The 19,559-nt window shown below is 45.6% G+C and overlaps 2 protein-coding genes across 3 annotated transcripts; both read right to left on the bottom strand.

Moving 5' to 3' along the window:
- Window positions 1–7,762: 7,762 nt before the first annotated feature.
- On the bottom strand, window positions 7,763–11,721 carry LOC112903011 (transmembrane protein 45A-like). 2 transcript variants are annotated; one of them, XM_025972219.1, is made up of 3 exons: window positions 11,382–11,721; window positions 10,568–11,112; window positions 7,763–8,570 (listed from the first exon to the last, which is right to left on the bottom strand). In XM_025972219.1, exons 2-3 carry the CDS (start codon window positions 10,927–10,929, stop codon window positions 8,030–8,032), a joined length of 903 nt encoding a protein of 300 aa, XP_025828004.1. In that variant the 5' UTR covers window positions 10,930–11,112; window positions 11,382–11,721; the 3' UTR covers window positions 7,763–8,029. The 2 variants fall into 2 exon arrangements, with proteins under 2 accessions (XP_025828004.1, XP_025828005.1); XM_025972220.1 differs by having other exon boundaries at window positions 11,378–11,721.
- A 2,360-nt stretch (window positions 11,722–14,081) lies between these two features.
- On the bottom strand, window positions 14,082–17,782 carry LOC112872357 (receptor kinase-like protein Xa21). The gene is made up of 3 exons (XM_025935448.1): window positions 17,038–17,782; window positions 14,707–16,965; window positions 14,082–14,557 (listed from the first exon to the last, which is right to left on the bottom strand). Exons 1-3 carry the CDS (start codon window positions 17,780–17,782, stop codon window positions 14,166–14,168), a joined length of 3,396 nt encoding a protein of 1,131 aa, XP_025791233.1. The 3' UTR covers window positions 14,082–14,165.
- Window positions 17,783–19,559: the final 1,777 nt, after the last annotated feature.

A 19,559-nucleotide genomic window follows, 5' to 3' on the forward strand; every position in this document is an offset into this window, starting at 1 on the left:
CATCATGGGTTGTACAGTGTATTTTCTAAAAGTGATATCTTGATGATATGACAATATATACACTACACATAGACACTATGGTTGGGATTGTTTATCCATCTTCAAAACAGGAAGAGAAAAACATTTATTAGTACCGGTAGAGTAGATTTGATATCTTGTTTACCTTTTGTGTCCGGTGTCCCAAGGTATTGGCTTACCTGAATTATATTAAAAATTCTAGATCCAGTACAGCTGAATGGTTCTTAATCGGATGGTGCCATGCATGGTTTATTTTTGAAGCGCGTACGTGCAGCATTCTCTAATTAAACTTTTCCTATGTTCACCTCTAATAATCCCCCAAACCTCAAAAGTGCACATCCACAGCAGCATGATTCAGCCAAACGTCCACATAAGCTCATTAATGGAGGCAAGGACATGACAGCCTGGCCATGTCTTCAGAGATCAGATTCATTACCCTGCATCTGAACCAGTCCTTGCCTCCTTAATCAGGAGATGGTGGTCTTCATCACGAGAAAGGACACCAGTTGAATGGGCAACAAATGTTCGCATGTCATAGGCCGGATCAACTAGTTAGATTCATCATTAACCTATTAAGAAGCGCACCAATTAGTGACGGCCAATTATTTTTTTGTTTTCATGATTAATCTAGGATTCTTCGTGGAGTATCTGTACGTGATTAGTATAGGTATAGATTAATGAAGTGTTATGAAAGCCAGACCATCATGAATATTTGAAGGACATTTCTGAATGGTGTGAAAACCTTTTTACAACAAACATACTTGATGACAACAATCCGATATTGTGGCCTCTACTTCTTCATGATCTAGTGCTCTCCGGTAAAACAACTATAACCCTAGAAACTAGAATCCTACAAGGCAATGTTCGCCAAGCATCTAGACTTGTATATATGAGTCAATTCCGCACGAGCCATTATAAAAGTTTCAAATTCCTTAACTGCCATTGAAAAACTTGTTTCTCCTTCTAGACCACTAACTCAACTTTTACCGGATCCGAGTGCCACTTCCGTCTATTTAGCTGAAACGGGAGCTAACTGAGGGATAAAATGTCCATTTTACTCTTGGACACAGAAGAGAACAGCAGCGTGTCACTCTCCTCCATCGCCACAGCCCGTCCCCACAGCCCTCTTCTATCTCTCCCTCGTCTCCACAGATGGTTGCGGATTCAAGAACGGTGAACACAAAATCGATAGGAACGGATGCAAATCATCACAAATCAATACGAGAGAAGCACGAATAAACAAATCAGAGCATGGAAGATGCAAGATATGCACGGCTCGTCGCATTCCTCGGCTCCTACGTCGCCGGCTCGTCGGTGTCAGCTGCGCGGCGTCTGGTTCGTTGCGGCCGACCCGCCGTGCGACGCAGTGGCCTGCAAGTGAAGCTCGACGAGAGGGCAGGCCTGCTCGGCGATTCCTGCCTGCCTACGGCGTCGATGCGGGCTTGGACGCCAACGCACGCCGAGGCCGCGGCCGCCCACGCTGCCGGCGTCGACGACGAGCGCGCCGTTGCAAAATTGAAAGGGAGACGAGGAGCCAGGCAGCCAGCGCTGGCAACTTGGCAAGGCAGCGAGCAGGCCTGAGCAACTTGGCCGTCGCGGGTCGGAGCTCGGCGAGCCGTCGCAAGCGGTGCAAATCTGCGCCATTTCACCGCGGCCGGAGCCTGTGGAGCAGAGCGCGGCGGCCGCCGTTGAGCAAGCAGGTGTGGTAAGCGCGGGGAGAGAAGAGCAAGGCCGGACAGGCCGCGGCCCGTGAGGAGGGAGCTGAGGGCTGCTGGGTCCCGCGAGGAAGCTACCCGGCTGGCGAGGAGGGAGCGGGGGAGGCGCTGGGGCCGACGCAGAGGGCTGCCGGGGCTGGCGAGGAGGCCACCGCGGCCGGCGAGGAGAGCATATAGGAGGCCGTTGCGGCAGTCGAAAGAGAGTAAAGAGCTTGGGGATAGAGGTGGGGGAAGAGACAGTCTTACAGAAGGGGGCCACTTGTAAGAGGGGTATTTTGATTATTTTTTTTATCTTTAACCGTGAGTTACGTAAAGGAAGTGACGGAAGTGGCGCTGTGGTCCAGTAAAAGTTGAACCTGTGGCATGAAAGCCGACAGAACTTTTCTGGTGGCATTTAGAAAACTAAGAACCTTTATAACAGCCACTACCGCTAAAAATACTGTTTTTTGCAACTAGAAATACTGTTTGTAGGGGCGGTAGGGGCGGGTAACGCGTCCGTCCATTTTCAGGGTGGGTCACGCCCTCATCCGTCTCTGAAAATCCATTTTTAAGGGTGAGTCAGCCCATAAATAGTATTTGCAGGGACAGTTTTAGGGCGTTATCCGTCCCTGAAAATAAATTTCCAGGGCGGATGAGTGAGAGCGTGACCCGCCCCTGGGAATGGGTTTCCCGTCTAAAAATTGATTGATTTGTATTTAAATTTTCCAAATCTGGTTCCCGCTATTTTATAAAATTTTGTTTGCCGCCAATTTTAACCATTCAAGCTAGTGCGCGATCGAATGTCATAGTGACCGACATAGAATATGTTTTGTAAATACAAATAATTATGCATAATTTTTCGAAGTATATCATTACAGTGCATCATTATAGTACATCATCAAAGTACGTATAGAATACATATTTTTATCTTATTACCCCTGACGAACGCTACTGGAGCCATCACGGAGATGCTGAGCGTCCCACTGACGAAGACCTTCGTATTTTTTTAGTTGCCAATTCATGTTCAGGGTGAATCAAAATACTCCATTACATGGATTACTTCATGCAAAATGAAACGGCATAAATCGGCGACTATGTTGAGAAGTTGTTGCTCATGGAGTTGGTCATTGTTTTTTCTCGGCTGAATCTGCAATTAAAAATCCACGGAAAAATTAAGGCAAGTTTGAGATACACGCAAAAATAATTCCCATGTATGCATCTATCCATGATAAAGATTGGCCTCTTACACGTTCGAAAACAGTTGTGTAACTCCCGAGCTCACTCATGTACTCGCACATGTAGTACTCACATTACATGGAACCTACAGATTGCCTGTGGCATGGGAAGTGTGTGCGCAAAGTCATTTCTATTGTGATCTCAGGGGATTAATTCCTCCTTTAAAAATGTAGTGCTTGTAAGCTCTATTTTAAAGAAAGAAACGAGAAGTTAGTTTATATATATAGTTTTTTTTGGAAGATCTAGTATGATGCAAATGTAGAAGATAAGAATTTTGCAAACACGTTGAGGATGCATAAATATGAATTCTTTATATCTACGCAGCTCAAAATCAGCGGAGTCCAATACAAGCATTTTACCACGCTTTGGCTATAGCATAAAAGCAATATAGTAATTTCTGAAAAATATTATATATAATTTCTTAGATATTTATTCGAAGCAAGTGCATATTGTAACAAATGACTGAAACTACACTTACTGGAAGTGGTATGGTGCCCATATGACATCCCTGTCTTGACATTCTCAATAAAACTACCCACCAACGCATGCGATCTGATTGTAGTTGTGTCGCTGAATACTCTCATATTCTTACATATTTTGCATGGGCAAGATATCCTCTATGTCTTCTCATTTCCCGCGTGGTTTTCCGCAGCTTGAATGAATTTATTAAGTTATCTACGGAGATAGGCATTTGTCCTTGTGCTTTGTGGAAAACCACGCTCTTCAATAAGTTTGAAAATATAAAACAAGCTCTTCAATAATTTGAAAAAAGTCAATTCAACATGTAAAAACTAAAAAAATCAACTCAACCTATTATTGAACAACTAAATTTTATGGAAAAAACTATCATGTGTGTAAATATAGAAAAGAAACAAAGCTTCTTCTCTCTCCTCCATGGATCTAGGAATTTATTTACTAAGGAATGAGGCTAAAATATAAAGATTGAGACCAAATGATTACATAATCCTGTTCTCCTACTAAAATAATCTAACTTCATCCAAAAGTTTGAGGCAAATGGAGCCCGAAATGCCAAATCCACACCATAGAGATCTAGATCTAGTTAGAGGTAAGAGAGCTCCATTTGAGCCTTAAAACTATCTAAAAGGCTTAGAAAAGATATAGGATTAGCATCAATTTACCTCCTAGAGCCACAGCTCGAAGAAAATCAAGTTTAAATCCTCCCTTCCCCTTTTTTTCTTTTTTTAGATTTTTAGACAGCACCTCCCCCGAGCAAGCAATGGGCTATCGGGAGGAGAAAAAATCCTTGCGTCCAGAATTTTATGAGAATTTTTAGAGACGGATGATGGCGCCACCTGCCCTAAAAATATATTCCTGTAAATCCTATCTTTAGGGGCGGGCGACGCCACCACCCGCCCCTAAAAATGGACCCATTTTCAGAGGCGGGTGATAGCGTCACCCGTCCGTAAAGATGCATTTCCAGGAGCGGGTCTGCTGCTACACTAACCCCGCTCCTTTTGTAGGAACGGTTTACATTTTGACCCGCTCTTGGAAAAAAATAGACCGTTGCTACAAATCATTTTTGCAGTAGTGGGTATGTGCGGAATTGACTCTATATATATTGGGATGACAGCCCTCAATAAAGTACTCCTTGAAATATATATGGCGCCGCCGATCATTTTGAAACAACCACAGACATGATAAATTTCATCATAGTCCAAAGGTATTCCACCATTTAGCATGAGTTTTGACTTCAAAACAAGCAAGAGAACGAGGTGGACTTAACAATCGTGGGCTAAAGATAGCACTTTGTAGCCATCTAGCACATGCGCAAGACAAGTCTTCAGGGCATATGCTTTGGACACAGTCTTTGGGTAATGAGTTTGGACTTCGACCCGTGGACAAGCGGTTTACACAATATATACAATTAAATATGCCTCAAATAATCTTAATCGCTCACTAAATATGTTTGGGGTCATTCTCTGTGCAAGGTTTCATTGCGTGATTTCTAATGTAATGTCATCTATTTATCATTGAGTTGATAAATGAAACTAGATCTCTTGATACAAAGTTTAACTTCACGTTTTTCATATGCTAGCATATCATTTAAATGTTTCATCCAAGTGACCAATAGGATTTGATGAATGTGTGTAGATGAAACTCAAATCGTCTCAATGTAGTGGTGAATCTACGATTTCTGGTTAGGGTGGTCCAATAGAATATTTTTTATTTTTTGATATTTCAGTGAATAAGTCAATATAATCTTAGAAAAAAATTCTCACATTTCATCTTCTCAATTCGATTATCGATTGTTGATTGTTGTACATAAAAATAATTAGTAGCTACTTTTTGTTAGTAATATATAAAGATATAAATGAGAAAAACCTGGGATAAAGATGCTTAGGCCAAATCTTAGGGTGGGCAGGGCCTGCCCGGCCTACCCCTAGATCCGCCCCGTCTCAATAGAGTTTCATTTTACTTTCAAGACTTTTGGTAACTATTTATACCAAATTCCATCCTTATAAAACTCTATCTTTCTCTTTTCTTGTAAATTGCATTATGTCATGTCATCACTTCTGCTTACACGGTATGTCACCTAATGAGAATGAAGCTTATATAGCACTTGTACTGACAATGGCTTTAATGTAGTCAAAGGGATTAGCTGGGCTCACAGAACATCCACAGAAGCTCATTAATGGAGGCAAGGACATGACAGGTAAGCTGAGTCTTCAAAATTTAGATTCATTGACCGAAATAAAAACGAGTCCTTTTCTCCTCGATCAACTAGGTGACGGCGATCTTCATCATGAGAAAGATACCAATTAATCACCAATAAGAACGGAAGAATAAGTCTATTTAACCCTCCGCCCACGCACACAGCCTGCGAACGGTGATGTGGCGACAAGTCAACAGGTCATATCTTCCATCCTTTCTCAGACACATGGTCCCACTTCGTCATCCCTTACTTTCCTTTCCTTGTTTTTCTTCCTGGCACCTGAGTAGAGACGGTGTTGTTGCAAAACAACCGGACTCGGAAGTCTAGAACGAAGGGCGGATAAGAAGTTTTAGTCCTACTCCGATTGCCCGTGGTCTTTTAGATCAGTCTCAATGCATATTATATACAGTTACCAAGACCGAGAACTTGATAACTATACCAGATGAGTGTTATGGTGATGAAATTCCCTTTACATCCTATAAAACTCTTTTTTCTCACTCCTCTCAATGATCCTGCCACGTTAGCAAATTTGCTGACGTGGCTTGACATTTAATACCCATAAAACTTCTCACGAATCTCCCACTGAGACTGGCTTTATCAAAATTCTAGAGACTTTTAAGGGATTGGTGAGGGAGAGATAAGGTAACCAGGGGATATTTCGATCATTTCCTATATTTTCATTAATTTTATTTTTTAATTCATTTAATAGGTTTCTATAAAACAGAAGCAAATTCACAAACCATTAAAAATAAGGGATAAATCACCATTAGCATTGAGAATAAGGGTAGAAACACAAATCTCCCTTTCTTTTACGATCACTACCCAGTACCCAGTACTGGTTATTTTCTTTTGCAGTGATAGTGGCGGATTCACCATCCCCCTACATCTACGAAGTCCATGGACCCCCCTAAGCCCCCTATAATTTTTAACCATAGTTGAAAAGGAGAAGGAAGAAAAGGAGGAATAAGAAGAGAAAGTGATGGAGAAAGAAGAAGAAAGGGAAGATGAGCCCCCCAATACTCAGCTTCTGGATCCACCCCCGGCAGCGAGTAACTACCTTCTCTATCGTGCACAAACATGGAGCTCATACATTGTGTTACTTCAAACAACCAGTTCACAGTAAAATTGCCGCCTCTAATTTTCACATAAAAGTTCCATAGACCCGAGGAGAAGTGCCCTTGCATCGCCCCTGATGGCAACTCAGGTGGCAGGCGAAATCCGTCAGCGCCGACCACCCTTTCCTCCTCCCTCTTCCTTCCCATGAACGGAGCAGACCATCGGAAGCCTGTGCAGTGGGAGGAAAGCGGCGGCGGGGCTCTCACGCCGCACAGCTTCTTCAACCTGCTGGGACTTCTCCATGGAGTTTCGCAGCAGCTACAGCCAGGGCAGCTTGCACCTGCGGCTTTACTTCGGGCCTGTGGGGTTGCCTGCAGCTAGATCCGGTGGCTTGACGGGCCAGACCTGGCGTCTCCGCTGGGTGGTTCGACGGATCCAAGGGAGTGGCTGAGCTCCCGGTCTTTCTGCGGTGCGGACAACATGGGGCTAGAGGGTGGCTACAGATCATGGAGACGACAATGGCATGGCCACAAGCATGTCATTTTCTTGAGTTACAACTAGAAACTACCTTTTTCCACCCAAACTTCCTAACTTGCCACATGCTCTTGATCAAATGACTAAATAAAAACAAGTACATCGCTATAGTGACGATGGATAGATAGAATCAGGTAGGACTTTATTTTTTTTAACAAAGGATGTGGATACAGGAGAGAGCTCTCCTAATACCGCTAATAACAATTAATGGAGAGCTCCCAACCACACCGTTTTGAAGAAAGAGGAGAAAAAGGACACAGCGATGACATCACCAGCAAATTAATCTAAAATAATCTAAAAAAATATGTAGTGGCGTGCTTAGCTGAACTGTGGTGCTCTGGAGAAAAAAAAAACCCAACCTGGCCTAGCTAGCTGCTCTTGCGAGTTGAGACGGGCACAAACAACGAGAGCTCGCTACGCGCGAGCGAGGGCTCACCGGTGGCCTGGAATGGAGGTAATAACGGTTAATAAGATAGCGCCCTGATGTTTGTCGCTTCATGAATTTACACTTAGTCACGTAGTACGACACAATTTGCTGCAAACTCTTGCAATCAACAAAGAACTGTCCTCTTATTCTATTCCTCATGTAACAAGCATACAAAAATCAGTGACCGTTACAAATCAAGTTAAGCAACTCATGAAACCTTTGTAAATTCAGGCGAGAAAAGCCTCTGGTAATCTCCATTTAACTAATCCCAAAATGTACAGTCCCTACAGTAAGCCGAGCTATCAAGTCTGAAAACCCTGAACGGCCCAGCCACTCCTGATCATGTACTCCTATACCAAATCCAAGAAAAAAGAGCAGCAGCTGCGGCCACTAGATCGCGCACTCCTCCTGAGCGCCCCCGGCGCCGGCGCCGCCAGCGTCACCCTCCATCGCGGCGACGTGCTCGCCGTGCATCGCCGCCAGGTCCGGGTGCCCGCACCTCGCCGCGGCGACGGCGTAGCACACGAGCACGTACACGAAGGCCAGGAACACGAGCCCGAACAGCTGGAAGTTGGCGAGCTGCTCGGCGCGCTCCTGCGCGGCGCGCGCGCGGCACTCGACGTGGCCGTCGGCGTCTCGGGCGCAGCCCCTGGGGAGCATGGGCCCGTACAGCGTGAACGCCGTCTGGTAGAACCAGAGGCCCTGCAGGGCGATGAGGACGCCGGAGGCGAGGTCGACCGGGAAGCTCCCCGGCAGGAGCGCGCCGAGGACGGTGGCGGCGATGCAGAGGCCGACGAGGACGACGAGGAGGTAGTGGTAGTAGCCCTCCAGGCCCATGTGGGTGGTGGAGTGGAAGTAGAAGAGAACGAACTCCGCGGTGAACGCCGTCGCCGCCACCAGGCACAGGATGCCATCGGTCAAGGGCAGGTACCTGCAGCGATCACCATGTTACCTCTGCATGATAGATCATCTCTAACTGAAACTGCCAGGTGGATGAAAAGTATGGCCTTTTTCGACCGATTATGCAATCACAGATCACCACAGTGCCCAAATTACTGTCACTCTGTACTTCAAAAGGTAAGAATTTTAGGGGCACTCTTGAGAATTGAGATACAGCTTCATGTAAAATTCCTACTTTAGAAAACAAACTCTGACAGCTTAGTACTTGCACTGAAACTGAACCTCTAAAGAATGTTCCAAGCACTGAAAGCCACATTGTCCTCCACAGGGTAATGAGGTGATGATTGCTGTGTGCCATAGTACTACTTTGCAACGAGAAGCATCATCTCACCCTTTTGTTCATAATGGTTGCAGGGACAATATAGCAAGATAAAACAAGATGGCAAAATGATTGCGGCAGGAAAGGAGAAAGGTTCAGCAGGGATTCCATTGCACTGACAGTATGATTGCAGGGGAAAAGGTTAAGCAGGGACTCACTCCACTGATATCTAGCTTACTGGGGGCCCAACACTACTCAAATGCAAAACAGAGTCAGCCTGCACTTGCTACTGTACTTGGCAGCAGTGACACCCTGGCCCCACCTCCCACTTCCAAAGGTGAAACAAAAGGGTCATAAATATCTCCATGAGCTCTCTTTTTGTCCAGCTCAAGTATGCAGGATCAGATGGCAATTCATCCATGCCAGTTCAGATTCTGCACTGATGTGAGCCTAAGAGTAGTCAACACAGTAGACTAAAGAGTTTATGCCCTGTCACGGAGTTAACAACTAATAATATAGTGGAAAAAATATATATAACCCTTGTCTACTTCACCCTGCAAACTATAAAACTGGATATTCTACCCCCCTAAACTTTTCAAAACCAGTCAAATAACCCCCCGACGATGGTTGCTACGGTGTCACGGTTTTATCTTTTTCTTTTTTATTTATTTCCGCTGAATCTTTAAAAAATTATAGTAAATCATAGAAAAATCATAAAATAGAAAATCCAATTATTTTGGACTCCGCGTGAGTATATCTAAACAGTAAAGATATAATATGTTATGCTTTAGTATAAAATTTTTACTGTAGCTTTACGTCTATACTTTTTTATAATTAATTGAAATAATTCATAGCTGCAGCTTCATGGATCTTCTACGTCCAATTGTGTTGAAATTTTTATAGTTGATAAATTATTTTATGCTTGAACTGTAGTAAAAATTTCATACTTATTGCATCATATATAACTTAGTTATAGATAAACCATCGGAGCATAGATTTAACGAGCATAAACCTAAATAAATCTATAACTAAAAGTACGTGCATAAACATCTTTCCTCCCTTTTGCAAACTCTGGCAGGCTACTGGCTCCCTGAGACCCTGATGAAGAAAGGCACTCGATGCATTCAAAAAGGCACAGCACTAGGGAAGTAGGAAATTTCTTCCACAGGAAAAAGCAGTCCTGCCATGAGACAACCAGTACAGGTACTTGCTGCCATTTGCTGGCCGAGTTGGAGCAGCTGTGCCACATGGCTCACCCTGGACCACCAGCCAATCCTGGGAGTCGGTCCTCTGGCGACCGCTCAAGAACACCGGATGCGGACGCCGGAATGGTCAAAAACCATCTGCCGCGGGGAAGATTCGTACGCCACCCAACTAACCCAACCTTTTCCTTTCAATTCACATGTATGTACGATGCCCGGCCGTGGCAGTTAGCAAGGTAGGTAGATGATCGTCACGTTCATCCCAAATCCCAATCCTAATCTTTTTTTGGATCAAAAGTTTTAGTTTTTGCTCTGTGGAGTTCGAACGAGTAAGAAAGTTGAAATTTTTGGCGAGAAAAATGGGATCTTGATCACGTGGATCGCGTTGGTTGACGCTGATCCGTGCAGGAGTGTACTACTAGAAGATGATGGCTGGCGCGCGTCGTCACGGATGGCGACGGCGACGGCGACGGCGACGGCGGCGAGGAGGGGGCGAGACAAACTGACCTGGGCTTGAGCTGGGAGGCGAGCGCGAGGGCACCGAAGAGGAAGAACATGAGGAGCATGCCGCCGTGCTCGAGGTCGTTGAGGTGGGCGGGGTTGACCCCCCCGCCGGCGAAGATGCGGAGGTGCGTGGAGTAGAGCACCTCGACGCACATGTCCGCGAAGGCGCCGGCGGCGATCACGTAGAGCTCGAGCAGCCGCAGCGGGGACGACGGGGAGGAGGGGGAGCAGGGGACGGGGTTCCAGGCGCGGACGCGGAAGGCGGACGGCGCGGCGGCGAAGCGCGACGCCGAGGACCAGACCCGCCACAGCCCCACGAGGAGGAACAGCGTGCCGGGCAGCACGTGGCCCTTGAACGACCCCATCGGATCGCCGGCCGCCGCGGGCGTTGACCTGCGCGCGTCGGAGGGTGGGAGCGCCGGCGGACGGGCGGACGGGTGGGTCCGCGCGTCGCGGCTCCGCCGCGCCCGGGGCGAGCGGATCGCGGGATAGGGGTGCTGACTTTTGTGCCACCCGCCTCGGGGAGCGCCTCCGCCGCGGTCGCCGGCCTGGAGGGAATCAGAGAAGGGGTCAGGGGCAGGAGTAGGATCACGGGTGTGCGGTCAGCGCCGCCTGCGAAGCGGCGGAGGCGGTGGCGCCGGCGGAGATCCGACGAGCTGGGATCAGAGCAGCGCCCGCCTCCGGGTTTTGGTGCGTTGCAGGGGTGTGATGCGATGCGATGCTAGGCGGAGCGAATCATTGGTTGATCATGGCGGGGCGGAATCAGAATCAGGGAAGCGTAAAGCGGAGGGGGGAGAGGATTTGTGCGCGTACGTACGTGGGCGGGCGATGGAGCAGAGTGATGACGATGGTGGTGATGATCTCCGCTGCTCTGCTGCCTTCGCCTTTTCCGGGGCGATGATGGCGTCCTCTCTCTCTCTAGCGGTTCCTCTTTAGGTTCACCAACCGAGCTGTAGCGGCAGTGAGCAGGGCGCTCGTGTGTACAAGCGAGTACAGCGGGGCAGAGGGCCGGACGAGGAGGCGGCGTGGCCTTGGGATTGGTGCGCGACGGGATCGATGGATGGATCGGATCGGTAGATGATGCTGCCGCGCCGCCTGCTCCTGTTCTCGCAGGTGTTCGGTACTCTGCTCTGGGATTCCCCCCCCCCCCCCCCCCCCCCCCCCCGGCCCGGCCCCTGCCCAATCGTGTGCTCTGCCTCGAAGCAGCGACAGCGGCGGGCACAGGCCCGAAGCGAAGCGATCGATGCGGCTGCACAGCGGCAGGCGGCGTCGTGGACTGGGCCCCTCATCTCCGCGGCCGCGGGCGGGGCCAGCGCCGCGCGTCGTGTCCTCGTCCCCTCGTCTTCGCCGCCGCCTCGTGCGGACGTGGAGGGGGCGGGCCTTCATTGGGGTTGTTGCGTCGACCGGATCGATGGAGCCTGCCGCGGCTGCGGTCCCGTCCCACGATGGCAGGCTCCTGTCTATCTTCCATGTGATAGAAACTCTATGTGTGAATCGCAGCCCACCAAGCCTACATCGCACGGCCCACTAGACAACAGCAGCACCCGTAAACCTTTCGTGCAGAAAAAAAGCAGGTTCCTTGGTACTTGTTGCTCGCCGGCTCACTGTCACGATAGGAAGGAGACGCAGACCACAGTACATTGTTCCTTTTTATATATACATCTTTTCTCTTCTTTGAATCTTTTGATGCTTGCACTACGAGATTCAATTTCTTTTTATCAAACTAGTTCAATATTTTGGAAACGCCAATTCAACATTTTGAAAAAACTAATTCAACATTTTTTAAAAAATATTGAAATAATATATTACAAAGGTTGAACGACATACTAAAATTGTTGAACTAGTATGTTGATAACGTTGAAACTTTAAAATAAAAGGTTTAATATAGTATATTGGATCTCATTTTGTTCCATTAATTCCAACAAACACTATGATTCAAACGGATTTCAATTTGGATACACTAGCCTGTCAACCCGTGCTTCCGCACGGGTTAATTAAAATTAGTATAAAAATAAGGCTTATAGCTATTAATTATAATTATCTATCCCACGCACTCTTTCATCTATTAAATATTCTAACACGTACTTTAAAATATATATTTATTATTATCTAGTTGCAATAGATTTCATTCTACATCACACCTTCATATATGTTTGATATATTTAGTTGAACCATTTGCTCGTGAATTGTTATTCTTATCTCTTTTATTATACATGAATACATGGTGACACGTATAGTCGGTAGTATTGTTATATAAACAATAACATAAATAATATATTATTAATAATAGATATAGTAATTTAGAATTTTATATTGGTGCACTTTAATATTTTTTTATAATTATATAATTTAGATTCAGATTTAGGGGTTACTTTAACTTTTAATAATAACATAATTGGATAATTTATATGCAAATTTAGCGAGATATTTGCATTATTTTTGTAATGGCATAGGTGCATAATTTACACGTAGATTAGGGGTTACTTTAATTTTTTATAACGGTAGAGATGGGTAATTTAGATACATGTTAAGAGGTTACTTTAGTCTATTTTCATAATGGTAGAGGTGGATAATTTATTAGGAAAGATAACAGATCCAATGACTATTATGGTTAGAGTTGCCGGATTGATGGCCGGATGTTTCTGATTTTTATGAGAATTTCTAGAACAGTGTCCACCTGATATTCTAGGTGGCTTCACGTGGAGATTTCAAAAGAAATCTCCAATTAATAATAGTAAGATGATCTAATAGAAAATATCATCTAAAGTTTGAAACTTGTATATCATCCCATCCACCTTCCTCCTCTCACGTTGCAACACCTGTCCCCCACCCACATACAGCTGCCCACCATCTGAACGCTCGATTGCCTTGCCAGTTTCACCTCTCCTCATGTACGGCTGCGGCGATTTGCACGAATCTCAAATAATATAAGATGTACAAAATTTAAATCTTTCGGAAGATGGTCAGGAATTCCGCCCACACTGTCTGCTCTCTTCTGGCCTGCTCTGCTTTGGGATCTCCCCACTATGTTCCTCCATCGCTTGCTCTGCCTCGGGCAGAGCCCGTACCGTGTCGGCCCACCACGTATAGAGAGATCGCTGCAACAACGGGGGTCGCGCGGCCCAGGAACAGCGAGGCCACACCGGCCCACAGCACGCGCACCCGCACCGTACCCCCAGGGTGGGCCTGCTATTCGTGGGCCGCTGCTGCGCGCAACACCACCACCTGGCGCAGGCGCACCAAGCAGGCTTGCTCCAGGTCACGGTTGCGAGTAGTAATTACGAACGTCTCATCAGAACTTATGGAGCTAAAAGGTCTTAGTAACTGCTGAATAAATTTAATACAGAGATACTTCCTTGGTTCTAAATTATTCATCGTTTTGATTTTTCTAAATTCGTAGACTTTATTATGCATCTGATATAAATATATATATACATAGCAAAATCCATATGTCTATAAAAATTAAAATAACTAATAATTTAGAATTTAGAACGAAGAGAGCAAGAGGCAGGCATAATGGCCAACAGAAGCATCCGATTAACCCCACGGTGTAAAACTTGAGGAATCCGAGTTACATCGAACAGCAGATCTACCCCTTCCCTCAAAACTCCAGCGCTGAAGAGAATGCTTCTCTGATCGCCACGACCTCAGCGTAGACGCGGTGGATCGCCGGCCGGTCTCCCGGCGAGTCCGCGGAGCATTTCAGGCCGAGCTCGGCGAGCTGCTCGACGCAGCTTCGGATCCCAAGGATCGTTCGGTTCTCATAGCAGTCGGAGTCGCCGCGTCTTGCTTCGCCGACGCCGTCATGGTACGGGGCGAGGAGGCTGCTGTTCTGAATCTCACCGACATTTGCGGACTCGACAAATCTGTGGAGGTTCAGCCCGTCTGTAAAGATGTCATCAGTCGGACGCTTCCCTGTGATCATCTCCAGTAGGATGACGCCGTAGCTGTAGACGTCGCCCGCGGTCGAGATTTCCAGACCCATCCCATATTCTGCAACGAAATGCAGGCAAACATAGTTATTTTCGTTCTTAAAAAAAAGGTATTTGAATTCGGTAGCTTGATGAAGATTTCCTGAATGAGTAATTTGTTTAGATGTATAATGATAGATATTAAAAAAATATATATGGAGAAATTCTCACCCGGTGCGATGTACCCAATGGATCCTCTTGGCCCGGCAATGTTTGTTGAACTCATCAAAAGCCTCGCTGAAGAATCACAACCGTGCAGAAACTTGGCCAATCCGAAGTCACTAACATGAGCCACCATGTCATCATCCAAAAGCACGTTACTCGGCTTCAGATCGCAGTGAACCAGAGGCGGTCTGCACCAGTTGTGGAGGTAATCCAAGGCGGCAGCGATGTCCACGGCGACCAGTATTCTTGAACCTAGATCCAGCACCCTTGTCATTTTACTCTGCGTGTCCACCTTCGGATGATGGAGCCAGCTTTCCAGGGTGCCATTGCCCATGTACTCAAGGATGAGGGCTTTGAACTCGTTTCCCATCTGGTCCAAGCTCGAGCACAGGCTAACCACGCGTATCAGGTTCCGGTGGCGAGTGTTTCTCAACGCCTCGCATTCAGCGAAGAAGCTCTTTGGTGCTCCAAGCTGGTCGAGCTTGAACACCTTAACTGCAACTGGGTGCGCCTCGAACTTGAATGTACCTTTGTATACAGTTCCAAACTGCCCGGATCCAACTAGGTTGTCCGATGAGAATTCATTCGTGGCATTGGCGACGTCAGAGTACGAGATCTTCTTCAGTTCCTTGCATGGTTGGTCAAGACGGCTATTCTTGAACTGAATTCTCTTCTTGCAGATGATGAGTGCAGAACATGCAGTCAGAATCATCACAACACTAGCAAGAGGAACTGCTATTGATATGATGTAGGAAGTCTTGTTTCTTCTCGAAGCTGCCGACATGCAAACTGGTAGTTGCAGTTGCAGCACTGGATCTGCTGCACATAGCTTCTTGTTTCCTTGTAGATGTACCTTGCTTGAATTGCCAAACACACCACCTGTGGGGACAACTCCCTCAAGGTTGTTGAATGATAAATTGAGTAGCTGCAAGGTGCTGAAGGTCTCCAGAAAAACTGGGATCTCACCAGACAAATTATTTTGAGAAAGGTCCATCTCAGTCATGCCTCTTAAGCTCATGATTGATGATGGGATGCTTCCGGAAAGAAAGTTCACCTCTAAATGGATGGATTCCAGGTGAAGGCACTCACCGAGTGTGTGAGGAATCTCTCCGGATAATTGATTGTTGGAGATATCAAGGGATTCAAGATTAATCAGGTCACCAACGTTAGATGGTATGGATCCAGTGAGTTTATTGTAGGACAAGTCTAGGCCTCCAGAAAGAGAAGAAATGGTGAGGAGCTCAGGCGGGATGCTTCCTTGGAAGACATTATGTGATAGGTTTAGTATCACCATACTCTTACAGCCTCCTAAGCTCGGCGGTATCGAACCACTTAAATTGTTCTCCTGGACATAAAGTTCACTTAACCTTTCCAATTTCCCAATTGACTGTGGGATCTCACCAAAAAGATTATTGTGTGCCAAGCTTAAGATAAACAAGTTATCAAGGTTTCCAAGTGTAGCAGGAATGGTTCCAAGGAACTTATTTCCCCCTAATTGCAGAATTGTGAGGTTTTTGAGGTTTCCTATCTCTGACGGTATAGTTCCAGTAAAGTTATTTTCTGTCAGAAACAACTGTTGTAGGCTCCTTGAGAGATTGCCAATGGAATTTGGTAATGTTCCTTCTAGCTTGTTATTGTCCAAATATATTATTTGAATTTCAGTAGAGTTTGTTGCTGAAGACAAGAAACTCCAATCTATAGTTTCAAGCTGGTTTGCACCAAGGTCTAGCTGAATCAAGTTGGGCAGCGACCAGTAGGAAGGAACCACCCCAGTGAATGCATTATCACGGAGTTCTAATGCTTGGAGTTTGGAGGCATTGACTAAAGTCACAGGCAGTGGGCCCTCAAATTTGTTTCCTTCCATGACCAGTGTTTCGATGTTTGGAAGAGTGTTGCCAATGTCACTAGGAATTCTTCCTACAAGTTGGTTTACACCAAGACCAAGTTCGCTGAGTGATGTTTTGTTGTAAAGTTTCTGTGGTACTGCGCCTGATAAATTATTATAAGCCATGTCTAGTTCTTGCAACACCTGAATCCTTGCTAAACTTTCAGGGATGCTTCCTTGCAAGTTATTTTCAGAAAGGAGCAAGGTGGAAAGAAAAGAAAAGTTTCCAAATGTGGCAGGTATAACTCCAGAGAAGCTGTTTTTTGCTAAGCTAATATATTGTATCGGTGGGGACATCATGGAGCATGATGGGATGACCCCAGAGAATCCATTATCCGATAAATCTAATGTAACAAGTGATGTGCTATTGAAGAGAGTAGAAGGGATGTTTCCACTGAGCTTGTTTTGCATGAGGTCAAGGTAGTAAAGCGTCGAGCAATTTGTCAACATAAGTGGAAGGCCACCCGTTAAGCTATTGTTCCGAACAACTACAATGGCGAGTGATGGGCTGCTGCCCAAGGATTCAGGAATACTGCCCACAAAGTTGTTACTTGGGAGAAACAGATACTGCAACTTTGGAAGCAGTCCAATCCCCAAAGGGATTCTTCCGCCAAGCTTGTTATTACTAAGAACAATTTGCTGAAGGAGCTGTAACTTGGCAAGGCTTGGAGGGATCTCACCTTCGATGGAGTTGTTCATCAGCCTGATAACCTCAAGCTTGGAACAAAATGATATGGAATCTGGAATCGCCCCAGTGATGGAGTTCATGCTGAGGTTGAGGTACTTCAGTCGGGTTAAATTGCCGATCTCCGGGGGTATGGGGCCATTTATTTGATTGTAAGCCATGTCGATCGTATCAATGAAATGAAGGTCAGCAATGCAAGGGGAAAATTTTCCTGTTATGTTTAGCTCTGCAAGGTGAAGAGCAACAACACGAGCTGCCTTGTTGCCACTGCATGATACCCCTCGCCAATCGCAGAACGAGAGTGAGTCTTCTCTCCACGAGTCGAAGGCTCCAGCAGGGCTAGACAGCTGGGTTTTCAGGCACAAAAGAGCCTGTCGATCTGTTTCAGATGAATTATGGAGTGTGGATGCTCTGGCTAAGGAACATGGGCAGGGCCATGCAATCAGAATACTGATGGTGAGCGTTGCAACAAGCTGAACGAAGGACCTCTTCTGGGCCCCTAAGATAGCCATTTTGCTAGTGGTTGCTTAATTCAAGGATTGTCTGAGTGGTGATTCTTCTGCTGCACCTACTTGCACTCTCTTATATAGAGCTTGCCTGACGAGTATGAGCACGTAAGAACTGGGACCAACAACTTTAACAGCAAATAAAGTCACTGTTAGCTTTTTTTTATTTTTGGAAAAGAAAACGTCTCCGGACTCTGCAATAGCATACAACCATTTTTTTATAAAATTTTCAGCACACATAGAGAAAAGAGTACACAAACGACTTGAAGGAATCAAAAGCAAAGTATATTATTGTTTCTCTATCCATTCTTGGTAAAGATATCTAAGACGACAACCTCCAATATCTTGCTTGCCCTCGAATACCTTGCTTGCCAAACAGATAGTACCCTTCTGTGAAGATAGCTTGCATAAATGAGGTAAATTATTTATTCTCAAAAATCAAATCGTTACGTGTACACCAAATCACCCATATAAAAGCTGCAGCCCCAACAAAAATCAAACTTCTTTCTTTCTTGCTTATGCCCATTAACCAATTTCTAAGCATATGTGTCAGACCCGGGGCCACCGGGCTGGGGACATAACGTAGTTTAAAAGAGGTTTAAGAGATTAAGTCCGTCTTATCTCTTATTCATTTTGTTTATCTCTTGTTTATCCCGTTTAAATAGGAGATAGAGCTAACCAACACGGAGGGGATCTACTCGAGATATGTTCTGGTATGATCCCTCAGCGGAGGTTGGTTAGCACCTTTGTAACTCTGGCCTCTCGGATATATAAGGGAGGTCAGGGACCCCTCTCAAAACAGAAGATCATTAAGTCATTCTACACCAAAGGCAATACAAACCACCATAAAGGACGTAGGGTGTTACGCATCTTGCGGCCCGAACCTGTCTAAGCTTTGTGTTCCTTGCACCTTCGAGTTCCTGATCTCGGCGTCCCTTAACCCAAAACTTACCACCTTGGGTATATCCCACGGTGGGCAGCCGGTTAAACACCGACAATATGCGCTATTGATTTTGGTAGGGTTAACCCAGTAGCTACATAAACAACTCTCCAAATGGTCTTGGCATGCTGACAGTCAAAGAAGAGATGCTGAATTATTTCACTAAGATCACAGAAGCAATATTTTGTACTCCCAGACCAGTTTTTCTTAGCTAAGTTATCCTAGATTAACACCTCATTGAAGGTACCAAAGGAATATCTTTATTTTTAAAGGAATCTTTTGTTTCCATAAAAAATTATTAATGAAGGGTGTATCTTGATTTATAAGATATTTATCGGTGTTTTGCCGCCAAGCCCATCGAGGATACCACCGAGGTGGTAGGGTGTCATCGAGATTAAACTCGAAGGTACAAGGAACATGAAGACTTAGACAGGTTCGGGACGTGATATACGTAATACTCTACGTTCTGTGTGGTGGTTTGTATTGCCTTAGATTGATGCAGTGGTGGAGGACCATGGAGGCAAGGTATGGCCACTGCCATACCTTGTTTTTTCTATGGTAGTATATTTCTCTTAATCCTTAGTTTCGATCAGTTAAGTAATGAGCATTTGATAATAGAAAAAAGTAGAAAAAGAAGTAGCCCTCCTCAGCGGTTGTAGAAGTGGGCAAGTGGTTTGTTAGTCATACATCCGCATGATAAATAGCAAGTTTTGTTGCTTGAAGATTGATTGACTCCGCCAAACCTCAATTTTTATCCGTCCTCCGCCACTGGATTGATGCGTTGTCCTTGGAGGAGATCCCTGCCCGCCCTTATATAGTCTAGGGGGACAGAGTTATATAGAA

The sequence above is a fragment of the Panicum hallii genome, chromosome 8 (assembly GCF_002211085.1).
Source record: "Panicum hallii strain FIL2 chromosome 8, PHallii_v3.1, whole genome shotgun sequence".
Taxonomy (NCBI): domain Eukaryota; kingdom Viridiplantae; phylum Streptophyta; class Magnoliopsida; order Poales; family Poaceae; genus Panicum; species Panicum hallii.